The 21,757-nt window shown below is 35.6% G+C and overlaps 1 protein-coding gene across 1 annotated transcript in view; it reads right to left on the bottom strand.

Annotated features, from left to right (window-relative positions):
* Window positions 1–364: 364 nt before the first annotated feature.
* Window positions 365–21,757, bottom strand: part of Marchf6 (membrane associated ring-CH-type finger 6) — a 76,611-nt gene continuing 55,218 nt past the window's right edge. The window contains exons 21-26 of the mRNA XM_076857473.2: window positions 18,791–18,972; window positions 16,894–17,028; window positions 10,859–10,948; window positions 7,773–7,905; window positions 5,381–5,516; window positions 365–4,163 (exon numbers count right to left, since the gene is read on the bottom strand). Coding sequence (XP_076713588.1) covers window positions 4,073–4,163; window positions 5,381–5,516; window positions 7,773–7,905; window positions 10,859–10,948; window positions 16,894–17,028; window positions 18,791–18,972 — 767 coding nt within the window. The 3' untranslated portion in view covers window positions 365–4,072. The remainder of the gene's footprint in view (window positions 4,164–5,380; window positions 5,517–7,772; window positions 7,906–10,858; window positions 10,949–16,893; window positions 17,029–18,790; window positions 18,973–21,757) is intronic.

A 21,757-nucleotide genomic window follows, 5' to 3' on the forward strand; every position in this document is an offset into this window, starting at 1 on the left:
GGAGAAGTGGCTACAGTTTCTCCAATTTTATGCTTTTAAACCTGGGTTTATAATAGAAGGGGAAGGTCACACCACATGAAAATTGAGCTATTTTTTCTTACACAATTATTAAAGATATATGGATTATCTATGTATGCTGGCTAATAATGTACATTTCTGTATTTTATATGTATGTTTGAGATAGGGTCTCACTGTGTTGTCCAGGCTGGTTGTGAACTCCTGGACTCAAAGCAATCTTCCTGTCTCAGCCTCTCCAGTAGATGGAACTAGAGGCATGGACCACCGCACCAGCTTCACATTTCTGTAATTTTAAAACGTTCTTCCAACAAAGCAAAAAAAAAAAAAAAAAAAAAAAAAACTAGGCTACAACTAACATTCACTTTATTCAATTTTGTTCTCTCAACTCAGAAGGCAACAAATGGATCACATAGAAAAGGGAGCATCTTTTTAATATATACACATAAAATTGGTATGGGTACCTAAGGTGTTCACTTTAATAAAAAACTGACATCCCAAACAACTATGTATTCTATTTAGCTTCTACAACAGTCATTCCTAGGCCTTAGTCATTACATTTATTTATATAAGGTACTATATTACTTTCATGACTACAAAATGAGGCACTCATACAGAACAGACAAGAATGAAAACATGTAAGTACTGTCTCATCTTTGTTATATTAATGCCAAAAATATCACTGGGGATTAATTGAAAGGAGCCCTTACTCATGAAAGTTGTTTACAAAATTGATGACACACAGCAGGACTAAGCTGACAAGAAAATATCTGATTGGGCAAATTAGATAGGTGGATACAAAACAGCTTAATCAAAAAAGTTAGAGAATCTCCACGAATAAGCCTTTTAATAATACTTTAGTGGTAAGACATTTTAGTTTTGACTTTTCTTGATGACTGAAAAATTAACATTCTAAAGGAATATTTTAAACATAATCATGGAATTTTACAATGTAAAAAAAGCATCATAGTAAATAGCTTAATATTCTCAATTCTGAAAATGAAAATAAATAGCTAACTTGTGAAGTATTTATAAGTGCCAGTGTTCTTATGTGATGGCACTACAGTCTTATGTGTGTGCTTGCAAACACAATACAGTGTAGAAATGTCCAGTGTTTCTTTGTTTAAAAAGTCATCAATTCAACCTAAATTCAAGAATTACACTTTAATAGTAGCATTTTGCCAATACAGAGATGACATACTGAGGATCAAATCATTTGATGGAAAGTTATTCTCTATTACTTGTATGAGAGAGAGAACGCAAGATTTCACATTTATAACAATTATATTAAATGTTGAAATAAAAATTACTTGCTTACATGTGGAATTGAGGTGTCCCATCTCCTTCGTTTCTCTGGAGAACAGGGAAAAAAAACTAAAACTTAAAAACATGGAGCTTTTTTAAGGCTAGCTATATGCAAATTTCACATTGGCATTTTTCTCCCTTTTTATCAACTATTAGTACTTTAATCTAAAACTCAAACATAATTTGCTAATAATGAAAAAATGTACAATATGTACCATGACTTTTGATAACTAGTCATGTAAAACTAACCCCAGCTGATGATTTGTCTTCAATTTATAAATAGTAAAAATAAAGCAAAAAGGCTTCTTTCCCAGTAAAACTTCCCTGAAGATGGTTTCAGCCTAATGTAAAAGGAAGCAAAACTACACTAAAAGTATTTTTTAAAAGTCTACATGAAGAAGGGCAGCAATACTAATACTGGCACCTTCTGAATTATGGGTTTTAAGTATTTATGACTATTGGTTAATAATAAAATCTGGATACTACCCAAGTAAATATTAGCCAGAAAATACCTTCCTTATGATAGGATTTATCTTATGGAAGAGAACAGGACAAAAAAAAAAAAAAAAAACAACTGAAGAACCTGGAGGGCTGGTGATAACAGCTCAGTGACACAGCATTTGCCTAGCATGTGCCATACCCTGGGTTCTGTCCCCAGCACCATGACAACAAAACTAGGAGGAATTCCTCAATAAGACAATATAAAGTTATTTTCCAGTGACATGAGGGTGATTTTTTTAGTTACTCTGATGTGTGTGTGTGTGTTTTTTTTTTTAACAAAGCATCTCATAAGACTGATTTAAAATTGCGAAGGATGAACCACTTTTAGCCATTTGTGATTATCTGTCTAGATCTGTTAAAATGTGTTCCAAATGAGTTTATATCAAGATCTACAAATTACTTAAAAATTATAAGAAACTTAAATTAATATAATCAAGTTAAATGCCCAAATCAATATTGTTTTTCCCCAAGAGAACAACTTATATAGTCAAAACAATAGGTGGCATTACATTTAAAATGCTCCCAACTTTTTATAGTAAGGCTAAATTTCCGAGTAAAGGTAGAGCTAGCAAAGGACTTGTTTCAAACACAAGAGAAAAGGCTATCTCAAAGTGCCAAATAGTGTTAACACTGAATCCTATGTCAAGCAATATTCTTCCTCGATACTGATGTTTTAAAATATATTTTGAAGTATTTCCTTACAATTTAAGGAAGAATTGTTGAAAAATGAAACCACCAGAACTTGTTGCTCTTGATTTTGGTAGCTTATTTTTGGCTGATTTTCATATTGTTAAAAAAAAATATCCGATTTTAACTTATGAGTTTTAATACTATATAGAAATTTTTTTATACTGTCTGAAAATTTATGCTGTCCATTTTCTATGAGAACTTCTAAGCTGTCACTCAAATGCAAACACTACCCTTACAATAAACCAATACCATTAAATACTTGGATTATGTGCTCAACCATTCTACTCCTCCAAACTCTGAACTTGAAACTTTGGTTATAAGGGAAAACCAAGTCTGTTAAGTATACAGTTCTCTGAGACTTTACAGCACATTTCCAATGAAATACATTCCTATGTTAAAAGGCCAGCTCAAGCCAGCTTCCTTCTGGACAAATAGAGTTGGTTTTATTCGCAGTTTTATTCTGTAAACAAAAAACTTTGGAAACTTTGGGATTTACTGATGAAAACACAGGAGAAATGTACTCACTACTCCTCACCCAATGATGCACTCACCAGAAGGACTAGGTGTTCTAACCAGCTTTCTCTAACACTGTCAAACCAAGACCATGACCACATCTATACTTAAAAGCATCTCAGAATGTCCTAAGTCCAGTAAGATGTAATATTGTTGGTGATGTTATTCTGTGAGAGATTTATGATCTTGCACGACACTTTGGGCCACTGCTGTCAAAAAGTTGTGTGGAAGGGGGGACAAGGAACTAATGAAAATCTTCATTTGTATGGTTTTTTTTTCCTAAGTACAGACATGCCCCTAACAAGCACAAAACCCAACTCCCAATGCTGATCACTAGGAATATTAAATTATCAAAATTAAAAATAATCTCCTCACCTAGCACAACATACTATACAATATTACAAACACAGACACATGAAAAAAAATCAGGCAGTAGAAAATGTACAACAGCTTTGGTGTTATACAAAATAACTTCCCAAAACGACTGACAGTGAAGCTCATAATTGCTGTTTTCTTACCACAGACACTTCACTACTGCTTTCTACTGGTTTCCTTTTAGGTTCCTGGAAAGGTGTGAAGAGCCAAGAAAGACAGGATGTACAGTCTGCTTAGTGAGAATTGCTAGGAAAACCGAGAACTGCGTTCCACAAGACGTCACTGAAAGGTCTCGCCTGTGTACTACTGCTCTGTGGCACGTTTCCTGTCGAGATCACAGCAGGTCCAAAATAAAGTGACAACTAGATTTAATAAATTAATATACATTTTGTTTAAAGATGTACAATGCACATTCTGTTTAATCCAAGGTTTTAGGGAAATCAAGGAACTTCTATTTACACATATACAGATCTCAGACAGCAGTGATGTCGGCAGATGCAGGGAAGAGCAGCAGAGCCTTACACGCTACTCTCTGGATGCTGAGGACACAAGTCAAGTACATTTAACTTAAAAACAACGCTGAGAGATCACGGGGTAAAATCTCCAAAGCGAGAAGTCCACAAAAAAGGACACGTAAAGGCAAGGGGAAGGTCAAGGAGTTGAGACAACCACTTTATTCTTGGGACGACTGTGGAGGTGGCACAGATGTTCCTTGTTTGCCAGATTTCCTCTCATAGTTCACCAGGCGTTGACCCACAAGGTACCTAGGTGGTTAACATAGGGTGGTTACTCTCTGATAAAATCTTACAAATAAAACATTCTTCTAACTGCTGTATGTATATATGTGACTGCATAACCAATGTGATTCTGCCACCTCAGAAAAATGAGAAATTATACCCCATCTGATTCAAATGTATGATATGTCAAGATCATTGTACTGTCATGTGTTACTAATTAAAAAAAATTCTTCTAAGAACAGCAAGGGATACATTTTTAATGTAAATCAGGTCAATTTATTCCTCCCTAAAGCCTTTCAATAGGTAGGTAGAGTAAAGGAGAGTCTAGAATGAACAGCTGCAAAAGACAGAAAGACAGGTGCCATAGAGCCACGTAGGGATGTGTAGGAAGATTAGAAGGCCTCTGATGCTGTGCAGTGACACACATGCAGTTCTCAAACTCAGGCATTCAAGAGGCCAGAGGCAGGTACAATAAATGAAAGCAGGAAATTTATTTGTATGGGCTCACATTTTATAAAAGCAGCTTAAAATCAAGGTCTGAGGAAATGGACTAGAAATATGATCACCAGAAAGCAGGGTAAGAAAAAAGTAGGAGGTGAAAAGCTCTAGTTCTAGAGAAAAGGAGAAACCGAAGGGCAGATTTCAGTGAGGCCAAGCGGGAGATGGCAAGGCACTGAGTGTACATGGAGTAACAGGAGGCAATGGTCTAATACTGAGTGCTCCAAACTGATGTGATATGACAGAGGAGAGGATATAATGGCAATAGGCAGGAGTTACTGAGGCTGGAATGGCAAGGCTGCAGAGCCTCCACAGGTAGACCCTTTCCCTGACAGGAAGGGCTCACTAAGAGTCAGTGGATGGGCTGGATGCTGACTCCTGGAGGAGTGTCTAATGGAGGTGGTCTGTTCTGTTTTAATCTAAAACTATTTAATTTATTGTCAAAACGGAACATTTGAAAACAGACTGAAAAATTATTTGGTATGAAAAGTAAATCAATCTTCCTCCCCAAACCACCAGTTTCTCCAACTTCTACAGCTCCATAAATGACAACTGCAGATTCCCTGTTGCTCTACCTGACTGTACTCTCCCTTCATGTCCTACACCCAATCTTAGCACATCCTACTACAAAATATATCCAGAATATGAATTCTCTCCCTTCTTGAAATTTATCATATAAAACACAAAAGTTAAGAAATGACAACACCTTCACAAGAGTGGTCAGAATAATGGAATTCTAGACTTACTTGTCATTTTTTATATGTTCATAAAGGCGCTTAAACTGGCGAACCTGGAAGGACAAGATTCCCATCAATACCACAACCATCAGTAAAAATGGATAAATCCGCCGGTGGACTAAGTTTTGCATTTCTGCAGTAACACCTGTAAAACCAAAAGAAGAAACTTGTAAGTGGTATGTTGCTATAATTTGGATATGGCTTGAAGGTGCTCCCCAGTGATTTATGGGTGGACAGTACTAAGGGGTAGGACCTAGTAGGAAGTAATTAGGTCATTAGGAGCTCTGGCCTTGGAAGCTGATCTCATGGAGTTAGTTCCTGAAAATGGGCTGTTATACAAGAATGAACTTGACCCCTGAATCTCTTTGGCTTCCTGTCTCATCAGGTGATCTCTTCCAGATGTGCTGCCACAAATTTGATACCATCTACCACGAGGCTCTCAACAGAGACCAAATGGATGGGGCCACTCAATCCTAGACTTTCAGTCTTCAAAATTATAAGCTAAATAAACCCCTTTTCTTTATAAAGTACCCACTTTCAAGTATTTTGTTTTAGCAACAGAAAATAAATTAATGCATGAGTAGAATAACAATAAAAATGAAAAACATTCTTCCCCTAGGAAGAGGATGGGCCTAGGGTGGACGACAGCAAGTATTCAAGATAAACTTTCTAAGTCCAAGATCTGTCGGCTTTCTACAATCTAAGTGAGCTAGATTAAATGACTGCTCAAGTTCTTTCCAGTTTAAACATTTTGGACTCCACAAATAGCTGGTGTTATTTACACATTTAAGCTATACTTTAAAAAAATAAAAACAGCTGGGTGCAGTGGTACACACCTGTAATCTCAACAGCTCAGGAGGCTGAGGCAGGAGGATTGGAAGATCAAAAACAGAGATCAGCAACTTAGAGAGAGCCTATCTCTAAATAAAATATTTTAAGGGCTACAGATGTGGCTCAGTGGCTAAGCAACTTTAGGTTCAATCCCTGGTGCCAAAAATATAAATAAAATAAGATAAACAAAAATAAAACTATGTTTAATAAAAGATCTGTTCCTTAAACTTTCAGAACACTCAAATATTTTTCAACTTTAATTCATGAGTTTTAACTCTTTCTTGGGAGAGCAGCTTTAAAATCAGATGAAATATTTCAAAGGACATCAGAAATTAATATCCCAACTGGACTATTCCAAACCCCACAAGAGTCTGCTGCAGTGGAAAGAGCATAGGCTCTGCAGCTGAGCTTGGAGTTTGAACTGTCCACATACTCTTTAAAGTATAACTTCATCAAGACTCAGTTCTATAAACTCAGTTTCAAAAGCTCTTCTAAGAATATGTAACAATTCTGTAAAGCACTTAAAGAGAGCCAAAAAGTGCTAAAAAAAAAAATCATTTACTAATATTTCCCTCTTCTATAAAGTCTTTCCAATGGGGTTCACAATGAAACTTCTAATAGTGCAAAGTTGGTTAGCGTGGTACACATCTGAAATGCTATGACTCAGGAGGCTGAGACAGGAGTGATCAGCCCCAATTTGAGGTCAGCCTCGGCAATTTAACAAGATCCTTTCTCTAAGAATAAAAAAGAGCTGGGGATACAGTTCAGTATTAAGAGTGTCCCTAGGTTCAATCCCCGATACTGCAAAAATAAAAAGCAAACCAAAACAACAACAAAAAATTCTAATAGTGGAAATATAAAAAGATTTAGGTTTAGAAAACCAAATAGTAATCCTTAAGTCTATATACTATCAGTGGACAGGACATAATACATATTAATCAGAAAATAATATTAAGACAATGACATTCCTACAATAGCTGAAACAGCTAAAACAGTGAACTAGAAAATAAAATTATCTACTTTTATTAAAAATATTATTCTAAAGATTCTAAATATTTTTTTTTTCTTTTTTTGGTACTAGGGATTGAACCCAGGGGAGCTTAACGAGCCACATCCCCACCCCCTTTTATACTTTATTTAGAGACAGGATCTCACAAAGTTGCTCAGGGTCTTGCTAAATTGCTAAGGCTGGCTTTGAAATCACAATCCTCCTGCCTTAGCCTCCCATGCTGCTGGGATTACAGGCATGTTTCACTGTACCCAGCTTCACTTATTATTATTAGGCTTTAAAAATATTTATTTATTTATTTATTTATTTTAGTTATAGGTGGGCACAATACCTTTACTTGATTTTTATGTGGTGCTGAGGATTGAACCCAGTGCCTCGTGCATGCTAGGCGAGTGCTCTACACCTCTGAGCCACAACCACAACCCCTTCATCTATTATTTAAACCCAGCTACATGATTATTCGTTTACCAACAAAGCATTTGAAATCAGATAGCCTTTGTCATAAAAACATCGAAAAGTTAATAAAGTGCTCTCTAAAGCTCCATAGCCAGCATTACCCACCTAATAAGGGAACAACGCCAGAAGCTATGACATAAGGTACACACAGGGAAAGCAAGAGTACAGAGATCACTGGAGCTGCCAATTTACGAATGATGTAGTGAAGGTCAATGTTCCGGATGCCATTTGCATAAACCTAAAACAATAAGAAAAAATTAGAACAAAAATACATAACAAATTCTTCCATGCTATTTGTCAACTCAAAAGGATTCAAACTGGTCATTTTTTCCTACAGTCAAGGCAAATTGTGGAGCATAAACATAAACCTTGTTCTGGAAAGTTTTTAAAAGGAGTATATTTACTTACTAACAGTACAGTTAGCCACAAATTGTGAAATAAGACAACACTAATATAATCACAATTTTTACTATCCTTGCACTAAAACAGTACCAAATAACATTCAGTAATTACACAATTGAATACTACAGAACTTGAAGTATTTTTTCACGAATCTTATGTAAGAGTGATCTGTGTTATTATTCAAAACTATTTAACAGGCCCAGTGGCACACACCTGTAATCCCAGTAGCACGGGAGGCTACTGGGACAAGAGGATTATAAATTCAAAGCCAGCCTCAGCAACTTAGCAAAGCAACTGACCTTGTTTCAAAAGACAAAATAAAAAGGGCTGGGTCTGTGGTTCAGTGGTTAATTGCCCAGTACCAAAAAAAAAAAAAAAAAATTCATTTTATCTAAATGTGACAAGAAAATAATGTAAACAGAAAATGTTTCCAAAAAACTGAATAAATCAAATTTTAAGAAACAAAAGGTATTTTATGTTAAAAGAAAAAAAGCAGAAATTAATCTATTTAAAAATCCAAGAATTTCTAACATATTTTCTTCACCTTCTCAAGAAAATTCTACTGAAAAAGAATGCAAAAGAAAGAGTAGATGGAAGTGGGAAAACCCTGAAAATAAATGGAAAATACTAATGAAGTGCAGAATGCTGTTTTTTCCCCTCTTGCCCTAATCCACAGCAATTATGTCCCTCACATATCAGGATGTAGTATTTCTCAAACCCCATACCAGGGATTTGAAGAACAAACAGGCTTAATCCTTCAAAATTTTACTTTCACCCCCAAAGAAACCTAGTTCACGCAAATGCATTATAATTAAAAAAGAGGGTATCCCAATATTTCTCCATCAAGTCCAACCATTCAATTTTCATACAAATGTACAATCATGCCATAAGAAAATAATGCATTTTAAAGTGAAATATTACAAAAAAAAAAAATCAATGATGTTTCACAGCCTCCATTAAACCCTTATTATCTCCAAATTATGCAAGGGCCAGAGTCTCAGCCAGAGACTATAGAGTGGAATGGCTCACACTCCTATCCTGAATAGATATGCTGCCATGGGCGCCCAATCCCTCACATGCCTAATGGACTTCTAAATTAGTGTACTCTGGAGACACATGTGAACACACAGTAATTCCCTTGTTCCCCCAACCTCTGCTCCTAAGAATCAAAATCTCAAGGTACAGGTAGTTTTCCCCAATTTTCTTGTGAACAGTGAGCTGAGAACTACTGCCTTTACTTCCCATACATCAAAAGGGAGGCAAACTTTCACTGCAGCACATTTGTAAGAATTTATTTATTTGGCACTGAGCTAAAGATTGAAGAATTAACCTTGAGGACATTTTCTAGACAACTAAAGCTTACAAGAAATAAGTACCAAAATCACACTATTTTTGATGGCTATTCTAGATAGACATCTTTTTAAATGAATTACTATACTCACTAATCTGATTATCAGAGCACAATCTACTTTTTTTGGGCTATCACACCAACGACCAAATTATTTCAGTTTCTAATTCAGTAATAATCTCAGGTGTTATGTAACTAGAATATTCAACCATTTTGCCTTTCTAGTCTATTTTTTTCCTAGTCTTTTCTTTTACTTATTGCCTCAAGTAATGGCTTCCTTTCCTCTCTCTACTATAGGTTTAGTAACATGAATAATACTAAGCTTCATTAGAACCCCTGCTCTGGAAAAGGCATGTATGACATACTGGCCTCTATTTTGAACACATATTCTAGGCATTTTATGTTACTGGTTAACCTTTTAAGCTGAGGCTTAAAAGCGGCTAATGAAAATTCATGGTAGTATGTAAGACCAAAATATGCCACCCCTAAACACCTACACTTCTTTGGTATAAGGAGAGCTAAAGGCAAATGAGCAGCACAGGCAGAAAGTACTCTGTCCTTCCTCTATTTTCCTAAAAGCGAACACAAACACGAAAGGTAGCCTACTCGTCTCCCTCACTGAGAACAACAAAGGTTAAGTACTAAAGACCCTTGTAGTCTGGCATACCAGAGGAAACTACAGTAACAAGTTTTACTAAACTAGTTTTTTATTTGCCTTACTCCAATATATCACTCCTAGATCTCAAAATATTTCCCTTTGACCTTTTCCTTCTTTAAAAATTTAATATTCTTTGTTGAAAATTCCAGAATTCAAAGCTGTTTAAGAATTACACATTTCCCAGGGCATAAATTATTTTTTCTCTCCTAATAATAAAACCATCCTCTTTAAAAAGTTATATGTGCTCATTAACCCATTCTGTCCCATCTCCCCAGATGTGGATCACCTATAAAAACTTAAAATTGAGCAACACATACACCATTTACAGTACCTTTGCAGTGTTATGTTTTTAGAGTTCCAGTCTTTTTACTACAAGTTACTTTTTACTGAATTCAACTGAACAGAACATTACATACATATGTAATATATGGAATGCATTCATGAAAATATTTTCTAGTACCAGCTTGTCATTTAATTTCAAGAACAGTGTGTGTACACCACACACACACACACAAAAATACATATATATTTCCAGTGTCCTATTCATAGAACAATCTGTACTCTTATATTTAATGGTAATAAAGACTATAATAAGCCTAGATTACAATTTCCAACCTACATTAATACATCTGTGTCAATATTTTTCTTAAATATCCACAGAATTGAAACTTGGAAGACAACGGGTTAAAAGAAAATAGAAAGTGAACACATAAACAGCTTAATTAATCAAACATAATCACAAACCCATTTCAATATATCTTTCTCAAAACTGATCTTGCTTACCTGTTCAATTACAGTTTTCAACCACCACTGAGGACCCATCAACGTTATAGCTGCAATGATTTTGGCATGCAGGACTCCAAGTGCCCAGTCCTAGGATAATAAAAACCATTTAACACATTTTTTGTTGTTATTTTAATAGTAAACCTGGCAGAAAGGCAATACAATTTTCTCTTATTTCACACTTCAAAAAAGAAATTCTACAGAATTGGTAACAATTTGACCAAAAGATTAACATATACTGCAAAATCCAGGGAAGTCTTCTCCAAAAGCCCAAGTTTAGTGTTCCTAAGAAAAATCATCCTTGAATCCTTTAATCTATATCATTTTTCCAAGAAAAATAGAAACTAAGTCTAAACATTAATGGTGATCTCAGTAATCAAATAAAAAATGATATGATTATTTTTATTTAAAAAATACATATTTTTTTTTAGTTTTAGGTGGACACAATGTCTTTATTTTTTATGTGGTGCTCAGATTCAAACCCAGTGCCTCATGCATGCTAAGTGGCACTCTATCACTGAGCCATAACATCAGCCTGCTATGATTTTATGTAATCAAACCATCCTGGGCTGGGGTTGTGGCTCAGTGGTAGAGCGCTCGCCTCGCATGTGCAAGACCCTGGGTTCGATCCTCAGCACCACATAAAAATAAATAAGTAAAATAAAGGTTAAAAAAAAAAAATCCGGGGCTGAGGATGTGGCTCAAGCGGTAGCGCACTTGCCTGGCATGCGTGCGGCCCGGGTTCCATCCTCAGCACCACATACAAACAAAGATGTTGTGTCCACTGAACACTAAAAAAATAAATATTAAAAAATTTCTCTCTTAAAAAAAAAAAATCCAATAAAAAAAAAAAAAAAACCAAACATCCTTACGCTGCTTTACTGGTTTGACTGAGTCAAAATAAGACTATGGAAACAAGAATGGCCTAAAGAAACTATTCCAAAGCCTCACAGCTTTGAGCTTGGAGCATCTGCAGTTTTCTTGCTGAACTGTATTTTTCATTCCCAGTGTTACTGCACATCAAGTTCCTCATGGTACCACTGGCTGACCTGCCAACCTCCTCTCTCCACCAGCTAGCCAAAGTGCTTACCATTCCTTCCCCTCACCAAGTTGTTTCTTAAAATGTACATCAGATCCTAGAAGTAGATAGATTTCATGCTTATAACCCTGAAATCCTTAACATGGCACGTATAGCCCTTCATAACCTGGTCTATCTTAAAAATATACATACATTAAAAATGTAATGCATAACACTGAGATCTATTATATAAAAGTGAAGACGTTACAAAGAAGGCTGGAGTATTCTGTTACCGCTACATCAATCTCTCTCCAGCAGTAACTACTATTGGTATTGAATATATACTCTCTGTGCCTTCCCTCATGCATTTATCTGCAGCTATATGTCCAACTGAAAACACATGTGTCATTTTGATGTAGATTTTGCTCATCCTGCCTAGTCTTTTCACTGTCCACCATCTTGAGGTCAACGCTCCAATTTACTGGTTTGATTGAATAGTAATATGTGTCTTCCTAAAAGAAGTGAGAAGTTGAAACACATACTGAATTCTTGCATGTCCTCAAACATCAATGCTCATCCTGCCAGGGGAAACAAGTAGTATTTTGTTTGGGTGCAAGAAGTTTGGTTTTTGTCCCCTTTCTCTTAATTCTCTTTAATTCTATCTTATGGTTTTCAGTGTAAAGAAAAAATGGTCCAAGAGCAGTATAATTTTTTTGAAGCTTTTAAGATTTCTCCTTATTCTTAGATTATTGCCAAAATATACCCAGATATATATTTTTCTCTTCCATCTTGTCTTGTTGATTTTAATATCATCAAATGTGATCAAAACATTTCAACCTTCTTCAATATAATTAAATTTTTCTACATTTGTTTCAATGTTGCTTACATCTTTCCCTTGCAGAAGCCCTGTTATCTTTGTGTTTTTACTCCTAGAAGATATTTATCTTTCCCCTCAATTCTTTTTTTTTTTTTTTTTTTTTTTGTGGTGCTGGGGACTGAACCCAGGGTCTTGTGCCTGCTGGGCAAGCATTCTACCATTCCCCTCAATTCTTTATTCTTTGATTTTGTTCTGTGCTTTGCTGACCTTTAAGGTCCCCAAACTGAGCCCCTGTGGTGACTACTATATTAATCTGCTGAATTTCTTCAAAATCCATGCTACAAAGCTCCACAACCATTGTGTTCTGCTGTTTTCACGTGAGTGTGTAGATACTGCACTCCATCTCCTGTGTGTTTTCTTCTCTCTGGCAGCTCTCACCTTTGTAAGCAGTTGTCACTTGCATGTATTCTGATTGCCCTGCCTAGCCTTTCTATGGCTGCTGAGCCTTTTTTAGTAAAAGTACTTGTCTAACCCAGGTCTCGCTGAGAACATTCAGTATTTCATTCCTGCAGACCTTTAGAATTCCAGGAAGCCAACAGTCCTCTACTGAGGAACATGGAGAAAGCCTCTCTTCTTCATATCCATTAAGGCTCACAAGCTAGGAAGATTAAACTCACCAATTCAGTTTTTTTTGTTTTTTTTTTTTTTGCCTTTTAGGAGTCCAGAAGGCCAGGTAAGATTAAGGCCCACCACCCAGGTTCCCAGATTGCTGAAGTTTAAGCTTTTTCAGGCCAACTGCTCTGCAGTTCTGGTCCCAAGAACAGGATCAGCCTCACTAGTTCTGCTAGAATTCCAAATGATCCCAATATCCCACAGACCTGTAGCCACATGCCACAGGAGAGTTAAGCAGCGTAAGAGTCAGTGATGGAGAAGACACTGATCTTTCTAATATTTAGGAGTTTAATACAGACCCTCAATAACATGCTACACATATACATTTCCAGCTTGTGTTTTTTCCTCTACATATGAACATGCCTGAGAACCATCCGCACTAAAACAAGTTCATTTAATTCTTTTTAACTAATGTAAAAGAACTGATAAACTTAATTTCCTTTAGTTATTTATTTTTCTTCCTTCAGTGCCAGGGACTAAACCCAGGGCTCACACATGCCAAGAAAGTGCTCTACCACTGAGCTACATCCCCTATCTGTGGACAGAATTTCAAATAGCAGATGTACCCCATCTTATTTAGCCATTCTCTACTGACAGGCATTTTAAGTTGCTTCTTTTTTTTTTTTTTTTTTTTTTTGCCATTATAAAAAATGATGTATAAGCAGAAGCAGCCTTGTGTTTCCTGCACACACACAGATGTCACTGTATAGTAGATTATAAAAAGTTGTACTGCTGAGTCATAATATTTCAGCATTTTAAAAATGTAATCATGTAAAAGAATTCTCCAACCTGATGACGGCGTCCTAGGTCAGACTACTAAGAACACACATGTAACTAAACAAGTTGTGCTTATTATTCCATGCAAAAAGGAAGCACACACAATACAAGGAACTTGGGGCCACCTAGAGAGGGTAAGAAAGAACTTATTACAGGATTTCAGCTTGTGTTAGAAATCTGGGTAAGGATTTTAAAAGGTGTGGCTTTGCTCTGTATCAGATGCTACTAAAAAGCAGAATAAGTTGTGATTGGCTATCTTATCTACAAAAAAAGGACAGCCTGAGGCCAAAACCTATAACTGGTAAAGAAGCAGTAATCATGTTAGCAGGAAAAGGGGGATGTCTGATCATTCTGTGGTCTGGACAATGCTCATGTTCAATATGAGTTCAAATAAGACTGCAGAGATAGTCTTGCTTGTCCTGCTCTATGCTGGTCACACAGTGACTTTGTATGATGTTGACACTCTGTGAAACAATGTTTATGCTCAACAGAATTTCATGGTCTGGCTGATGGTAGCAGATTAGCTCCTCCATGTCAGGGGGGCTATTCCCCTTTTCAATGCTGCACACTACATAACATTAGGAAGCATATAATATTTGTTTGCCTCATTTATTGTGATATGATCACTGACAACATGAGGGTAACGTTTTCCTGACCCCCTCCAATGCAAAGTTGTATTTTCCTTTGAGACTACTCATCTACAAAGTGATACTTGAACAGCATGTAAATAATCACTTCTCCATTGTATGGATGTTAAAACATGCATGAAAAATCTCTAAGAAAGTAGCAAGGGGTTACACTTTGAAACCTGCCTGTATCCAGCAGGATGTGGTAAAAAGCAATGCTGTAGACTTGTGATGCAGCATCTATTGTTTATAGGGTCACTGATTTCCCCGAAATGCTATCTTAGAAGCCCAACAACCTTGGGTTACAGAGTTGTGAAAAAGCCCAGGTACATCTAAGAGCCCTCAGACAATAACCCCAGATGGGTGCCAACAACCAACCAGCGTCAACCCTAACAGTAAGTAATGACATGTCCAAAGAGGTCATACCACCACTCTTATCACCCCTAGTCATTGGACTTCCCAGGTAAGGCCACACATGTATCAGAAACAAAACAGATAAGCCCCTCTCTGAATTTCTGACCCATAGACTCTGGGTGTTCTAAGCCATTAAGTTATGGGGGTAACTTGTTATATAGCAATTGTAACTGAATATCCATAAAACTCATAGCCTCATTAATTCAATATCCATTGACAAGACTTGGAATTTAAATTTTTTTGTGTGTGTGTGTGTGTGTGTGTGTGTGTGTGTGTGTTTGTGTGAGGGGTGGCAGTCTGGGGACTGAACTCAGGGGCATTTAACCATTGAGCCACAACCCCAGCCCTTTTAATTTTTTGAGATAGCATCTCACTGAGTTGCTTAGATCCTCACTAAATTTCTGAGGCTGGCTTTGAACCTGCAATTCTCCTGCCTCAGCCTCCCAGACTGCTGGGATTATAGATGTGCACCACTGTGCCGAGCTAGGATTATTCTTTTTTTAGGTATTACAAAAGAGTGGTTTTCTAATTCTGTTAATCCTTCTACCTTTATTAGCTGGCATTATTCTCTATTTAAAAACTCCATTTTCTTCAATTACTCATTCTATCTGCTCTGTAATGCAACATTTATAGAAAGAAATAACATAGGCTTATTTCTCTTTAGTACTCATTTATCTTACTAATCCTAGACTATGAGTCAGACTGGATTAGATTATGTATTCTCTGTCTTATTTCCAGATCTGCCCATTAGCTCCTACCTGGAATATACTCCTTCATTTCTTACCCATCTTCAATTTTGTGCTAATTAAACTGGCTTAGTTATTATCTCCTATAAAAAAATCACATCTGAAACTAGCACACCTAGGCTAAATACTCTTCTACATGATGCTATAGCTCCCATGCTTATCATACAAACTACCTATGCGCCTGTCTAGCTTTCCTACCAAAATGTAAGTTCCTCAGGTTCCTGCAGTGGTCTCATTTTGAGCTGGGTTACACAGTTCAGAGTCTGGGCACACATTAAAGTGCTTTCTGTTTGAGCTTTAAGATTTTTGCTTTGATATATGGGTTCTATCAGGCTACTCTTTTTAATGAACCTGAGACATTTGGGGAAATATGATGTCAATTATTCAAAAGTATTAAAGTCTTAAAGTCAAAAAGAACAAAAAAACTAACATTAGCTCAAAAATGAAAAGATCAGCCACATGCAGTGGCTGTAACCCCAGCAGGAGGGATTACAGCCTCCTGCTGAGGCTGAGGGAGGAGTATTCCAAGTTCAAAGCTAACCTCAGCAACTTAGCAAGACCCTGTTTTAAAATAAAAAAAATAAATAGAGATGGGGATGTGGCTTGGTGGTTAAGTGCCTTGGGGTTCAATCCCTGTACAAAAAAATAAATAAATAAAAAGAAAGAAAGAAAGAAAGAAAAAAAGGAAGAAAAAAAAAAAAAGGTCAACACTTTAGTTTGTATCTTTAAGTATTGGAGAAACCTGGATGAACAGGGGTATTTCAACCTAAAAAGTATGACCTAAAATTTCTGAAAGCAAAAGATTAATGGAAATTATTTATATAATTTTAGAAAACAAGGAGCCTTTCTAAACCAACTGGTTACAAATCAAAAATCACTTAAAAATTGTTCTTAATCATTCACTTAAAAGTATTCTTTCTGATCCCAACTACTTAAACTATGATCAGCAAAACACAAGTATTTACCTGCCATGGATAAAAAAGAGGAGTCTGATCCAAAGGAACCCTCAAGGGAGCAACAATAACCAGCTCAAACAGGAGCCCCAGAAGGAGTGGGACAACCCCAGCCAGCAGTACAGCAACTATCAAGGTCTTCATTATCTATTAGGAAGCAAGAGACCATGGTCAGTAAGATGATCTTCCTGACTTTTAGACAAACTCTTTATTCCATTTGGAGGTTTATTTTTTTCTCCTTGACCTAATGCCTAGACCATTTTAAAACACTCATGCACATTTTTATGTTACAAGTTCAAATGAAATTTCCTGGTCCCATCACTATGAGAACTCAAATTATAATGAAAACTTTAAAACTAGTATTCCCTTTAAAACTAGAAAAGGGATTACAGAAAATTCATTTTATTATAAATTAATAATAACCTGGTAACTATGTGCTTTTTTCCTCAAAATTCCGTTCTCAGGTCTAGACTTCTGTTTGTCTAAGAAAACACTACTGCCTGGCTGAGAACCCTGGTCCAACAGTCCCTTCCATAGGCTGATCCATGACCCCTGAAGTAGACTGGTATAGGGAAAGGGTTCTGCATAATCCTAGTTAAAGTAATTATCAAGACAATCAAATTGGATCCCTTTAGAATGCCCTGATCCAAAAGTACTAGGTGGCAGCAATGGTCCATATCTGTCCATTTAGTCACATGGCTAGTGTATTAATGCAACTCTAAAAGCTGAACCAAGTGGCAAAATGAAAATAAAAGTTGAGGGAGTGACATATGCCAATTTGTTATATTATGTGCATTTATAAATATGTAACAACAAATACAATAATGATATACTCCAATACACCAATAAAAAATGTAGAGAAAAAAAATTGACATTATGGAAAGAACAACTATGAAATTCTGACAATGAAATCAGTTTTTGGAGACCTCTTTTTAACGTAGCCTCAGTGACTATTTCTGTTTCAATAACAGACCAAATGTGATATTATACATGGAAGACAAAGCACTTGCTTCTTTATAGGGCAATGTATTATGAACACATAATAACAGTACATAGATGAAAATGTCAAGTACACTGATTTGATCATTATATTCAGTATACATATATTATACATGGCGATTTGTACAGTTAATGTCAAAATAACAAGCTATAAACATAATTGTGTTTTTCTTTCAATATAATATTAAATGGACAAACTTCAAGTGACATCAAACTACAAATTTGGATGCAAAATTACAGTTGATTACACAAATGAAAAGTCATGAGCAGTGACTTACACATATTTACAAGTCATAGCCAACATTACATAAATCCAGACATTAATCACCATATTTGAAAAAATCATCTTATATTTTTTTTACCCTACAATTGTGATCAACAAGTTTGAGAGAAATAATTTCCATTACTTATTATACTTTCACATTAACCAAGACTTTCCTATATAGTTAAAGGAATCCAATTAATATGAAAGAAAAAAAAAAAAAAAGCCTAGATCCTGAAGTTAAGACTTTACATATTCAAACAGATTTTAAAAATAATATTTTGGAAAAAATACTAATAAAATAAAATTCTACTTAAATTTGGTTTTCAATTGAGTATCTCCTCTCTTAAAAATGCAATTAATCACCCCAAATAAGTTTTCCTAATTTTAAATTATCTTGTTTTCAAGGGTCTTTACCAGGTCACTTAGTTTTTCTTTTAACCCTCAAATACATTTGAGTATAGGACTGTAATTCTTGGAATGAAGCAGAAACTACTATCTTAAAAGTTTTTTCCTCCAAATTAAAAAAAAAAAAAAAAAAACTACCACTATAATGAATAAAAGTAGGAATGGGAGAATTAAAGAAATGACTAGAAAAATATTCATTACACCTATAAGAAAGATGAATCTTTAATTACAAAAACTTACCATAAGGGACCATTCTTTAACTTTTTGGAAGATCACTCTTCGTCCCTGAGGCATCCATGCCACCAACACAGTCACCGCCCTTATGGTTAGCCAGCAAACATACAGACCACAAGCAGCTGTGTAGAGCTCATGGATTTTGGCAGTTCCAGTCCAAAAGGACATTAACCAACGGCCAGCAAATACTGAAAATAAAAAGGCTGACAAATGAGACAAGTGGCTAGGTAAAGAGAACTGCATTCTGATGTTTTATTAGTATTTTCACATTGGGGGGGGAGCCTTTTAGAGCACAAAATTATATGATTAAAGCAAAAGCAAAACATAAGTCAGAGGGGATGAATTCTCTCCAAGATAATGCACTCTGATTTGCCATGCCAATTACATGTTCTTCCCAGCCTGACAGAATTATTTTCACTGTCTTTAACCAACTGAAATCATTATGCACACAGCAGAAAAACTTTCTACCTTTATTCTGTTATTTGTTTTGTCAACACTTTTTAAAATTTAGCGACATTATGATTTAGAGTAACTTTCTTCCAAATAGCTCATTTACCAAAAGCTAATTTTAATAAAAGGTAGGCACAATAACATTTTAAAGCACAATAGTAAAAGAATACCATATTAGAAGCAATTAAGACCACCTAAATATACTTAAAGGTAAGACAGAATTAAGAGCTATCTAAGAGTTGAGAGAAATCAATTCTACAGTGCATCCAGACAATCTCAAAGATAAGATCATTTACAAAATTTGTAACTTTATTTACATGATGACTTCTCAGTAAGACTAGAGTTAACAAGACTCAAAATATCTAGTAAATATTTACCCTATAGATTGCCTTCCTAATATGGTAGTGTTGTTTTTGAACACCTAAAAAGGAGCTGGTAGTTGGACTAGTTTTCCATATATTACCTCATTCATCCTACAACAATGCCCACACCCATTATAGACACAATCTTCATTTTAAAGATAAGGAAACTAGACTCAAGTCAGGTGTGAAGATATACCTACCATCTTTAATTCCAGCTACCTGGTGGGCTAAAGCAGGAAGACAGAAAGTTTGAAGCCAGCCCAGGCAACCTAGTGAGACCCCCATTTCAAAATTTAAAAAATAAAAAGGTTGAACTGTAACTCAGTAGTAAAGCACTTGCCTAGCATATGCAAGATCCCAGGTTCAATCCGTATTACAAGAAAGAAGGAAAAGGAGGGACAGGAGGGGACAAGAGGAAGGAAGGAACCAGGCTCAGCAAGAGAACCTTGCCCAACCAAAGTTATACAAAGTGGAGCTGAATTTAAATTCATGTCTTCATCTTGACCACTGATTACACTGATTCTAAATTAAACTAAACTAAACTAGCTTAAAGTCACAAAATAATATGGGTGTGAAAATAACCCTTTTTTAAAAGACAAACACAGGGTTGAGTTATAGCTCAGTGAGACAGCACTTTGCCCAGCTTGAATAAGAAAGGCCCTGGTTTGAAACCCGGGGTGTGGTGGTGGGGGGCAAATATCTGTAAATGATACATGAGAATGTGATCCGAGCTGGGTATGTGGCATATGATATAAAATAAGCATGTGCATGTTAATTTGAAAATATCAAAATCATCAATAATTCCATAGAAATGTCTACTTTCTACATATATTTCTAATCTAGAGTTTGTCTTTTTTTGTTTTGGTGCTAGTTTTACATTTAGTGACCACCTTCTATTCTATATTTCTCATCAAAAAGGTGTTGAGAGGGTTAGTTTTTAGTTTGCAACAACGTTATTAGTTAATATGTAACTAATGAAAAGTAACTTATTGAGGTCAAACAGCATCTGTATACCCTCTAACAATATCTCAGTATTCCTATGACTAAAATTACTTTCCATTATATGGTAGAACCTGATTAAAAGGAAACATTTACTTAAAAAATGTTTAATGAAACTAAGTTCCTGGGGATTGAACTCAGGGTTGCTTTACCACTGAACTATATACCCCAGTCCTTTTTATTTTGAGACAAGGTCTTGTTAAGTTGCTGAGGCTGGACTTGAACATGACAGTCCTGCTTCACTCAGCCTCCCATATCAATCAGATTACAAGCATGAGCAACAGAACTGGTAAAAACTAAATTATTCAAGTATAAAAATAGTTTCCTTTTGTTAATTTTTTAAAAATATTTATGATTAAAAACATAAAATGAAACATTAAAAACTATAAATTTTTTTAGCAACATGTTTAGTACTACCCTTGCCTTCAAGTTAACTAAGCCTTGTCATTTTAATACCTGTGATATAAGTTGGAGTAAACTTCAGAGCAAAACCTTTTAGTTTTTTTGGTACCAGTGATTGAACCCAAGGGCACTTAACCACTGAGTCACATCCCCAGCCCTTTTCTAATATATTGTTTAAAGACAGGGTCTCTGATTTGCTTAAGGCCTCACTAAGTTGCTGAGGCCTTCCAAGTCGTGGATTACAAGTATGCACCACCACACACAAAATCTTCAAGGCCAAAAATCATTATGCTTTAGAAACTAAAAAAAAAATATGAAATTTTATTTATTTGATTACAATAATAATAATTTGGGGAGGTACTAGGGATTGAACCCAGGGATGTTTAAAAACTGAATCACATACTTGGCCCCTTTTTTAATTCTTTGAGACAGGGCCTTGCTAAATTGTTGAGGTTGGCTTTGAACTTGCAATCCTCCTGCCTCAGTCTCCCAAACTGCTGGGATTACATATGTGCACCACCATGCCCAGCTGAAATTCTTATTTTTTTTTTTTAACCAATTGGGAGATTTAATATAATTTCTTCAACTTACAGGGGCAATTTTTTTTTTTAAGAAACATCACTTGAAATTAATTTTCCTAGTTTCTCTTGCCCAGCCTAAAGATTTATGGGAATAAACATTTAATATAAATTTTATTTATATAAAATTATATTGAACTGGTGTTATAATCAAGCGAACAATACATTTATGTCTGATAAGA

The sequence above is a fragment of the Callospermophilus lateralis genome, chromosome 5 (genome assembly GCF_048772815.1).
Source record: "Callospermophilus lateralis isolate mCalLat2 chromosome 5, mCalLat2.hap1, whole genome shotgun sequence".
Taxonomy (NCBI): domain Eukaryota; kingdom Metazoa; phylum Chordata; class Mammalia; order Rodentia; family Sciuridae; genus Callospermophilus; species Callospermophilus lateralis.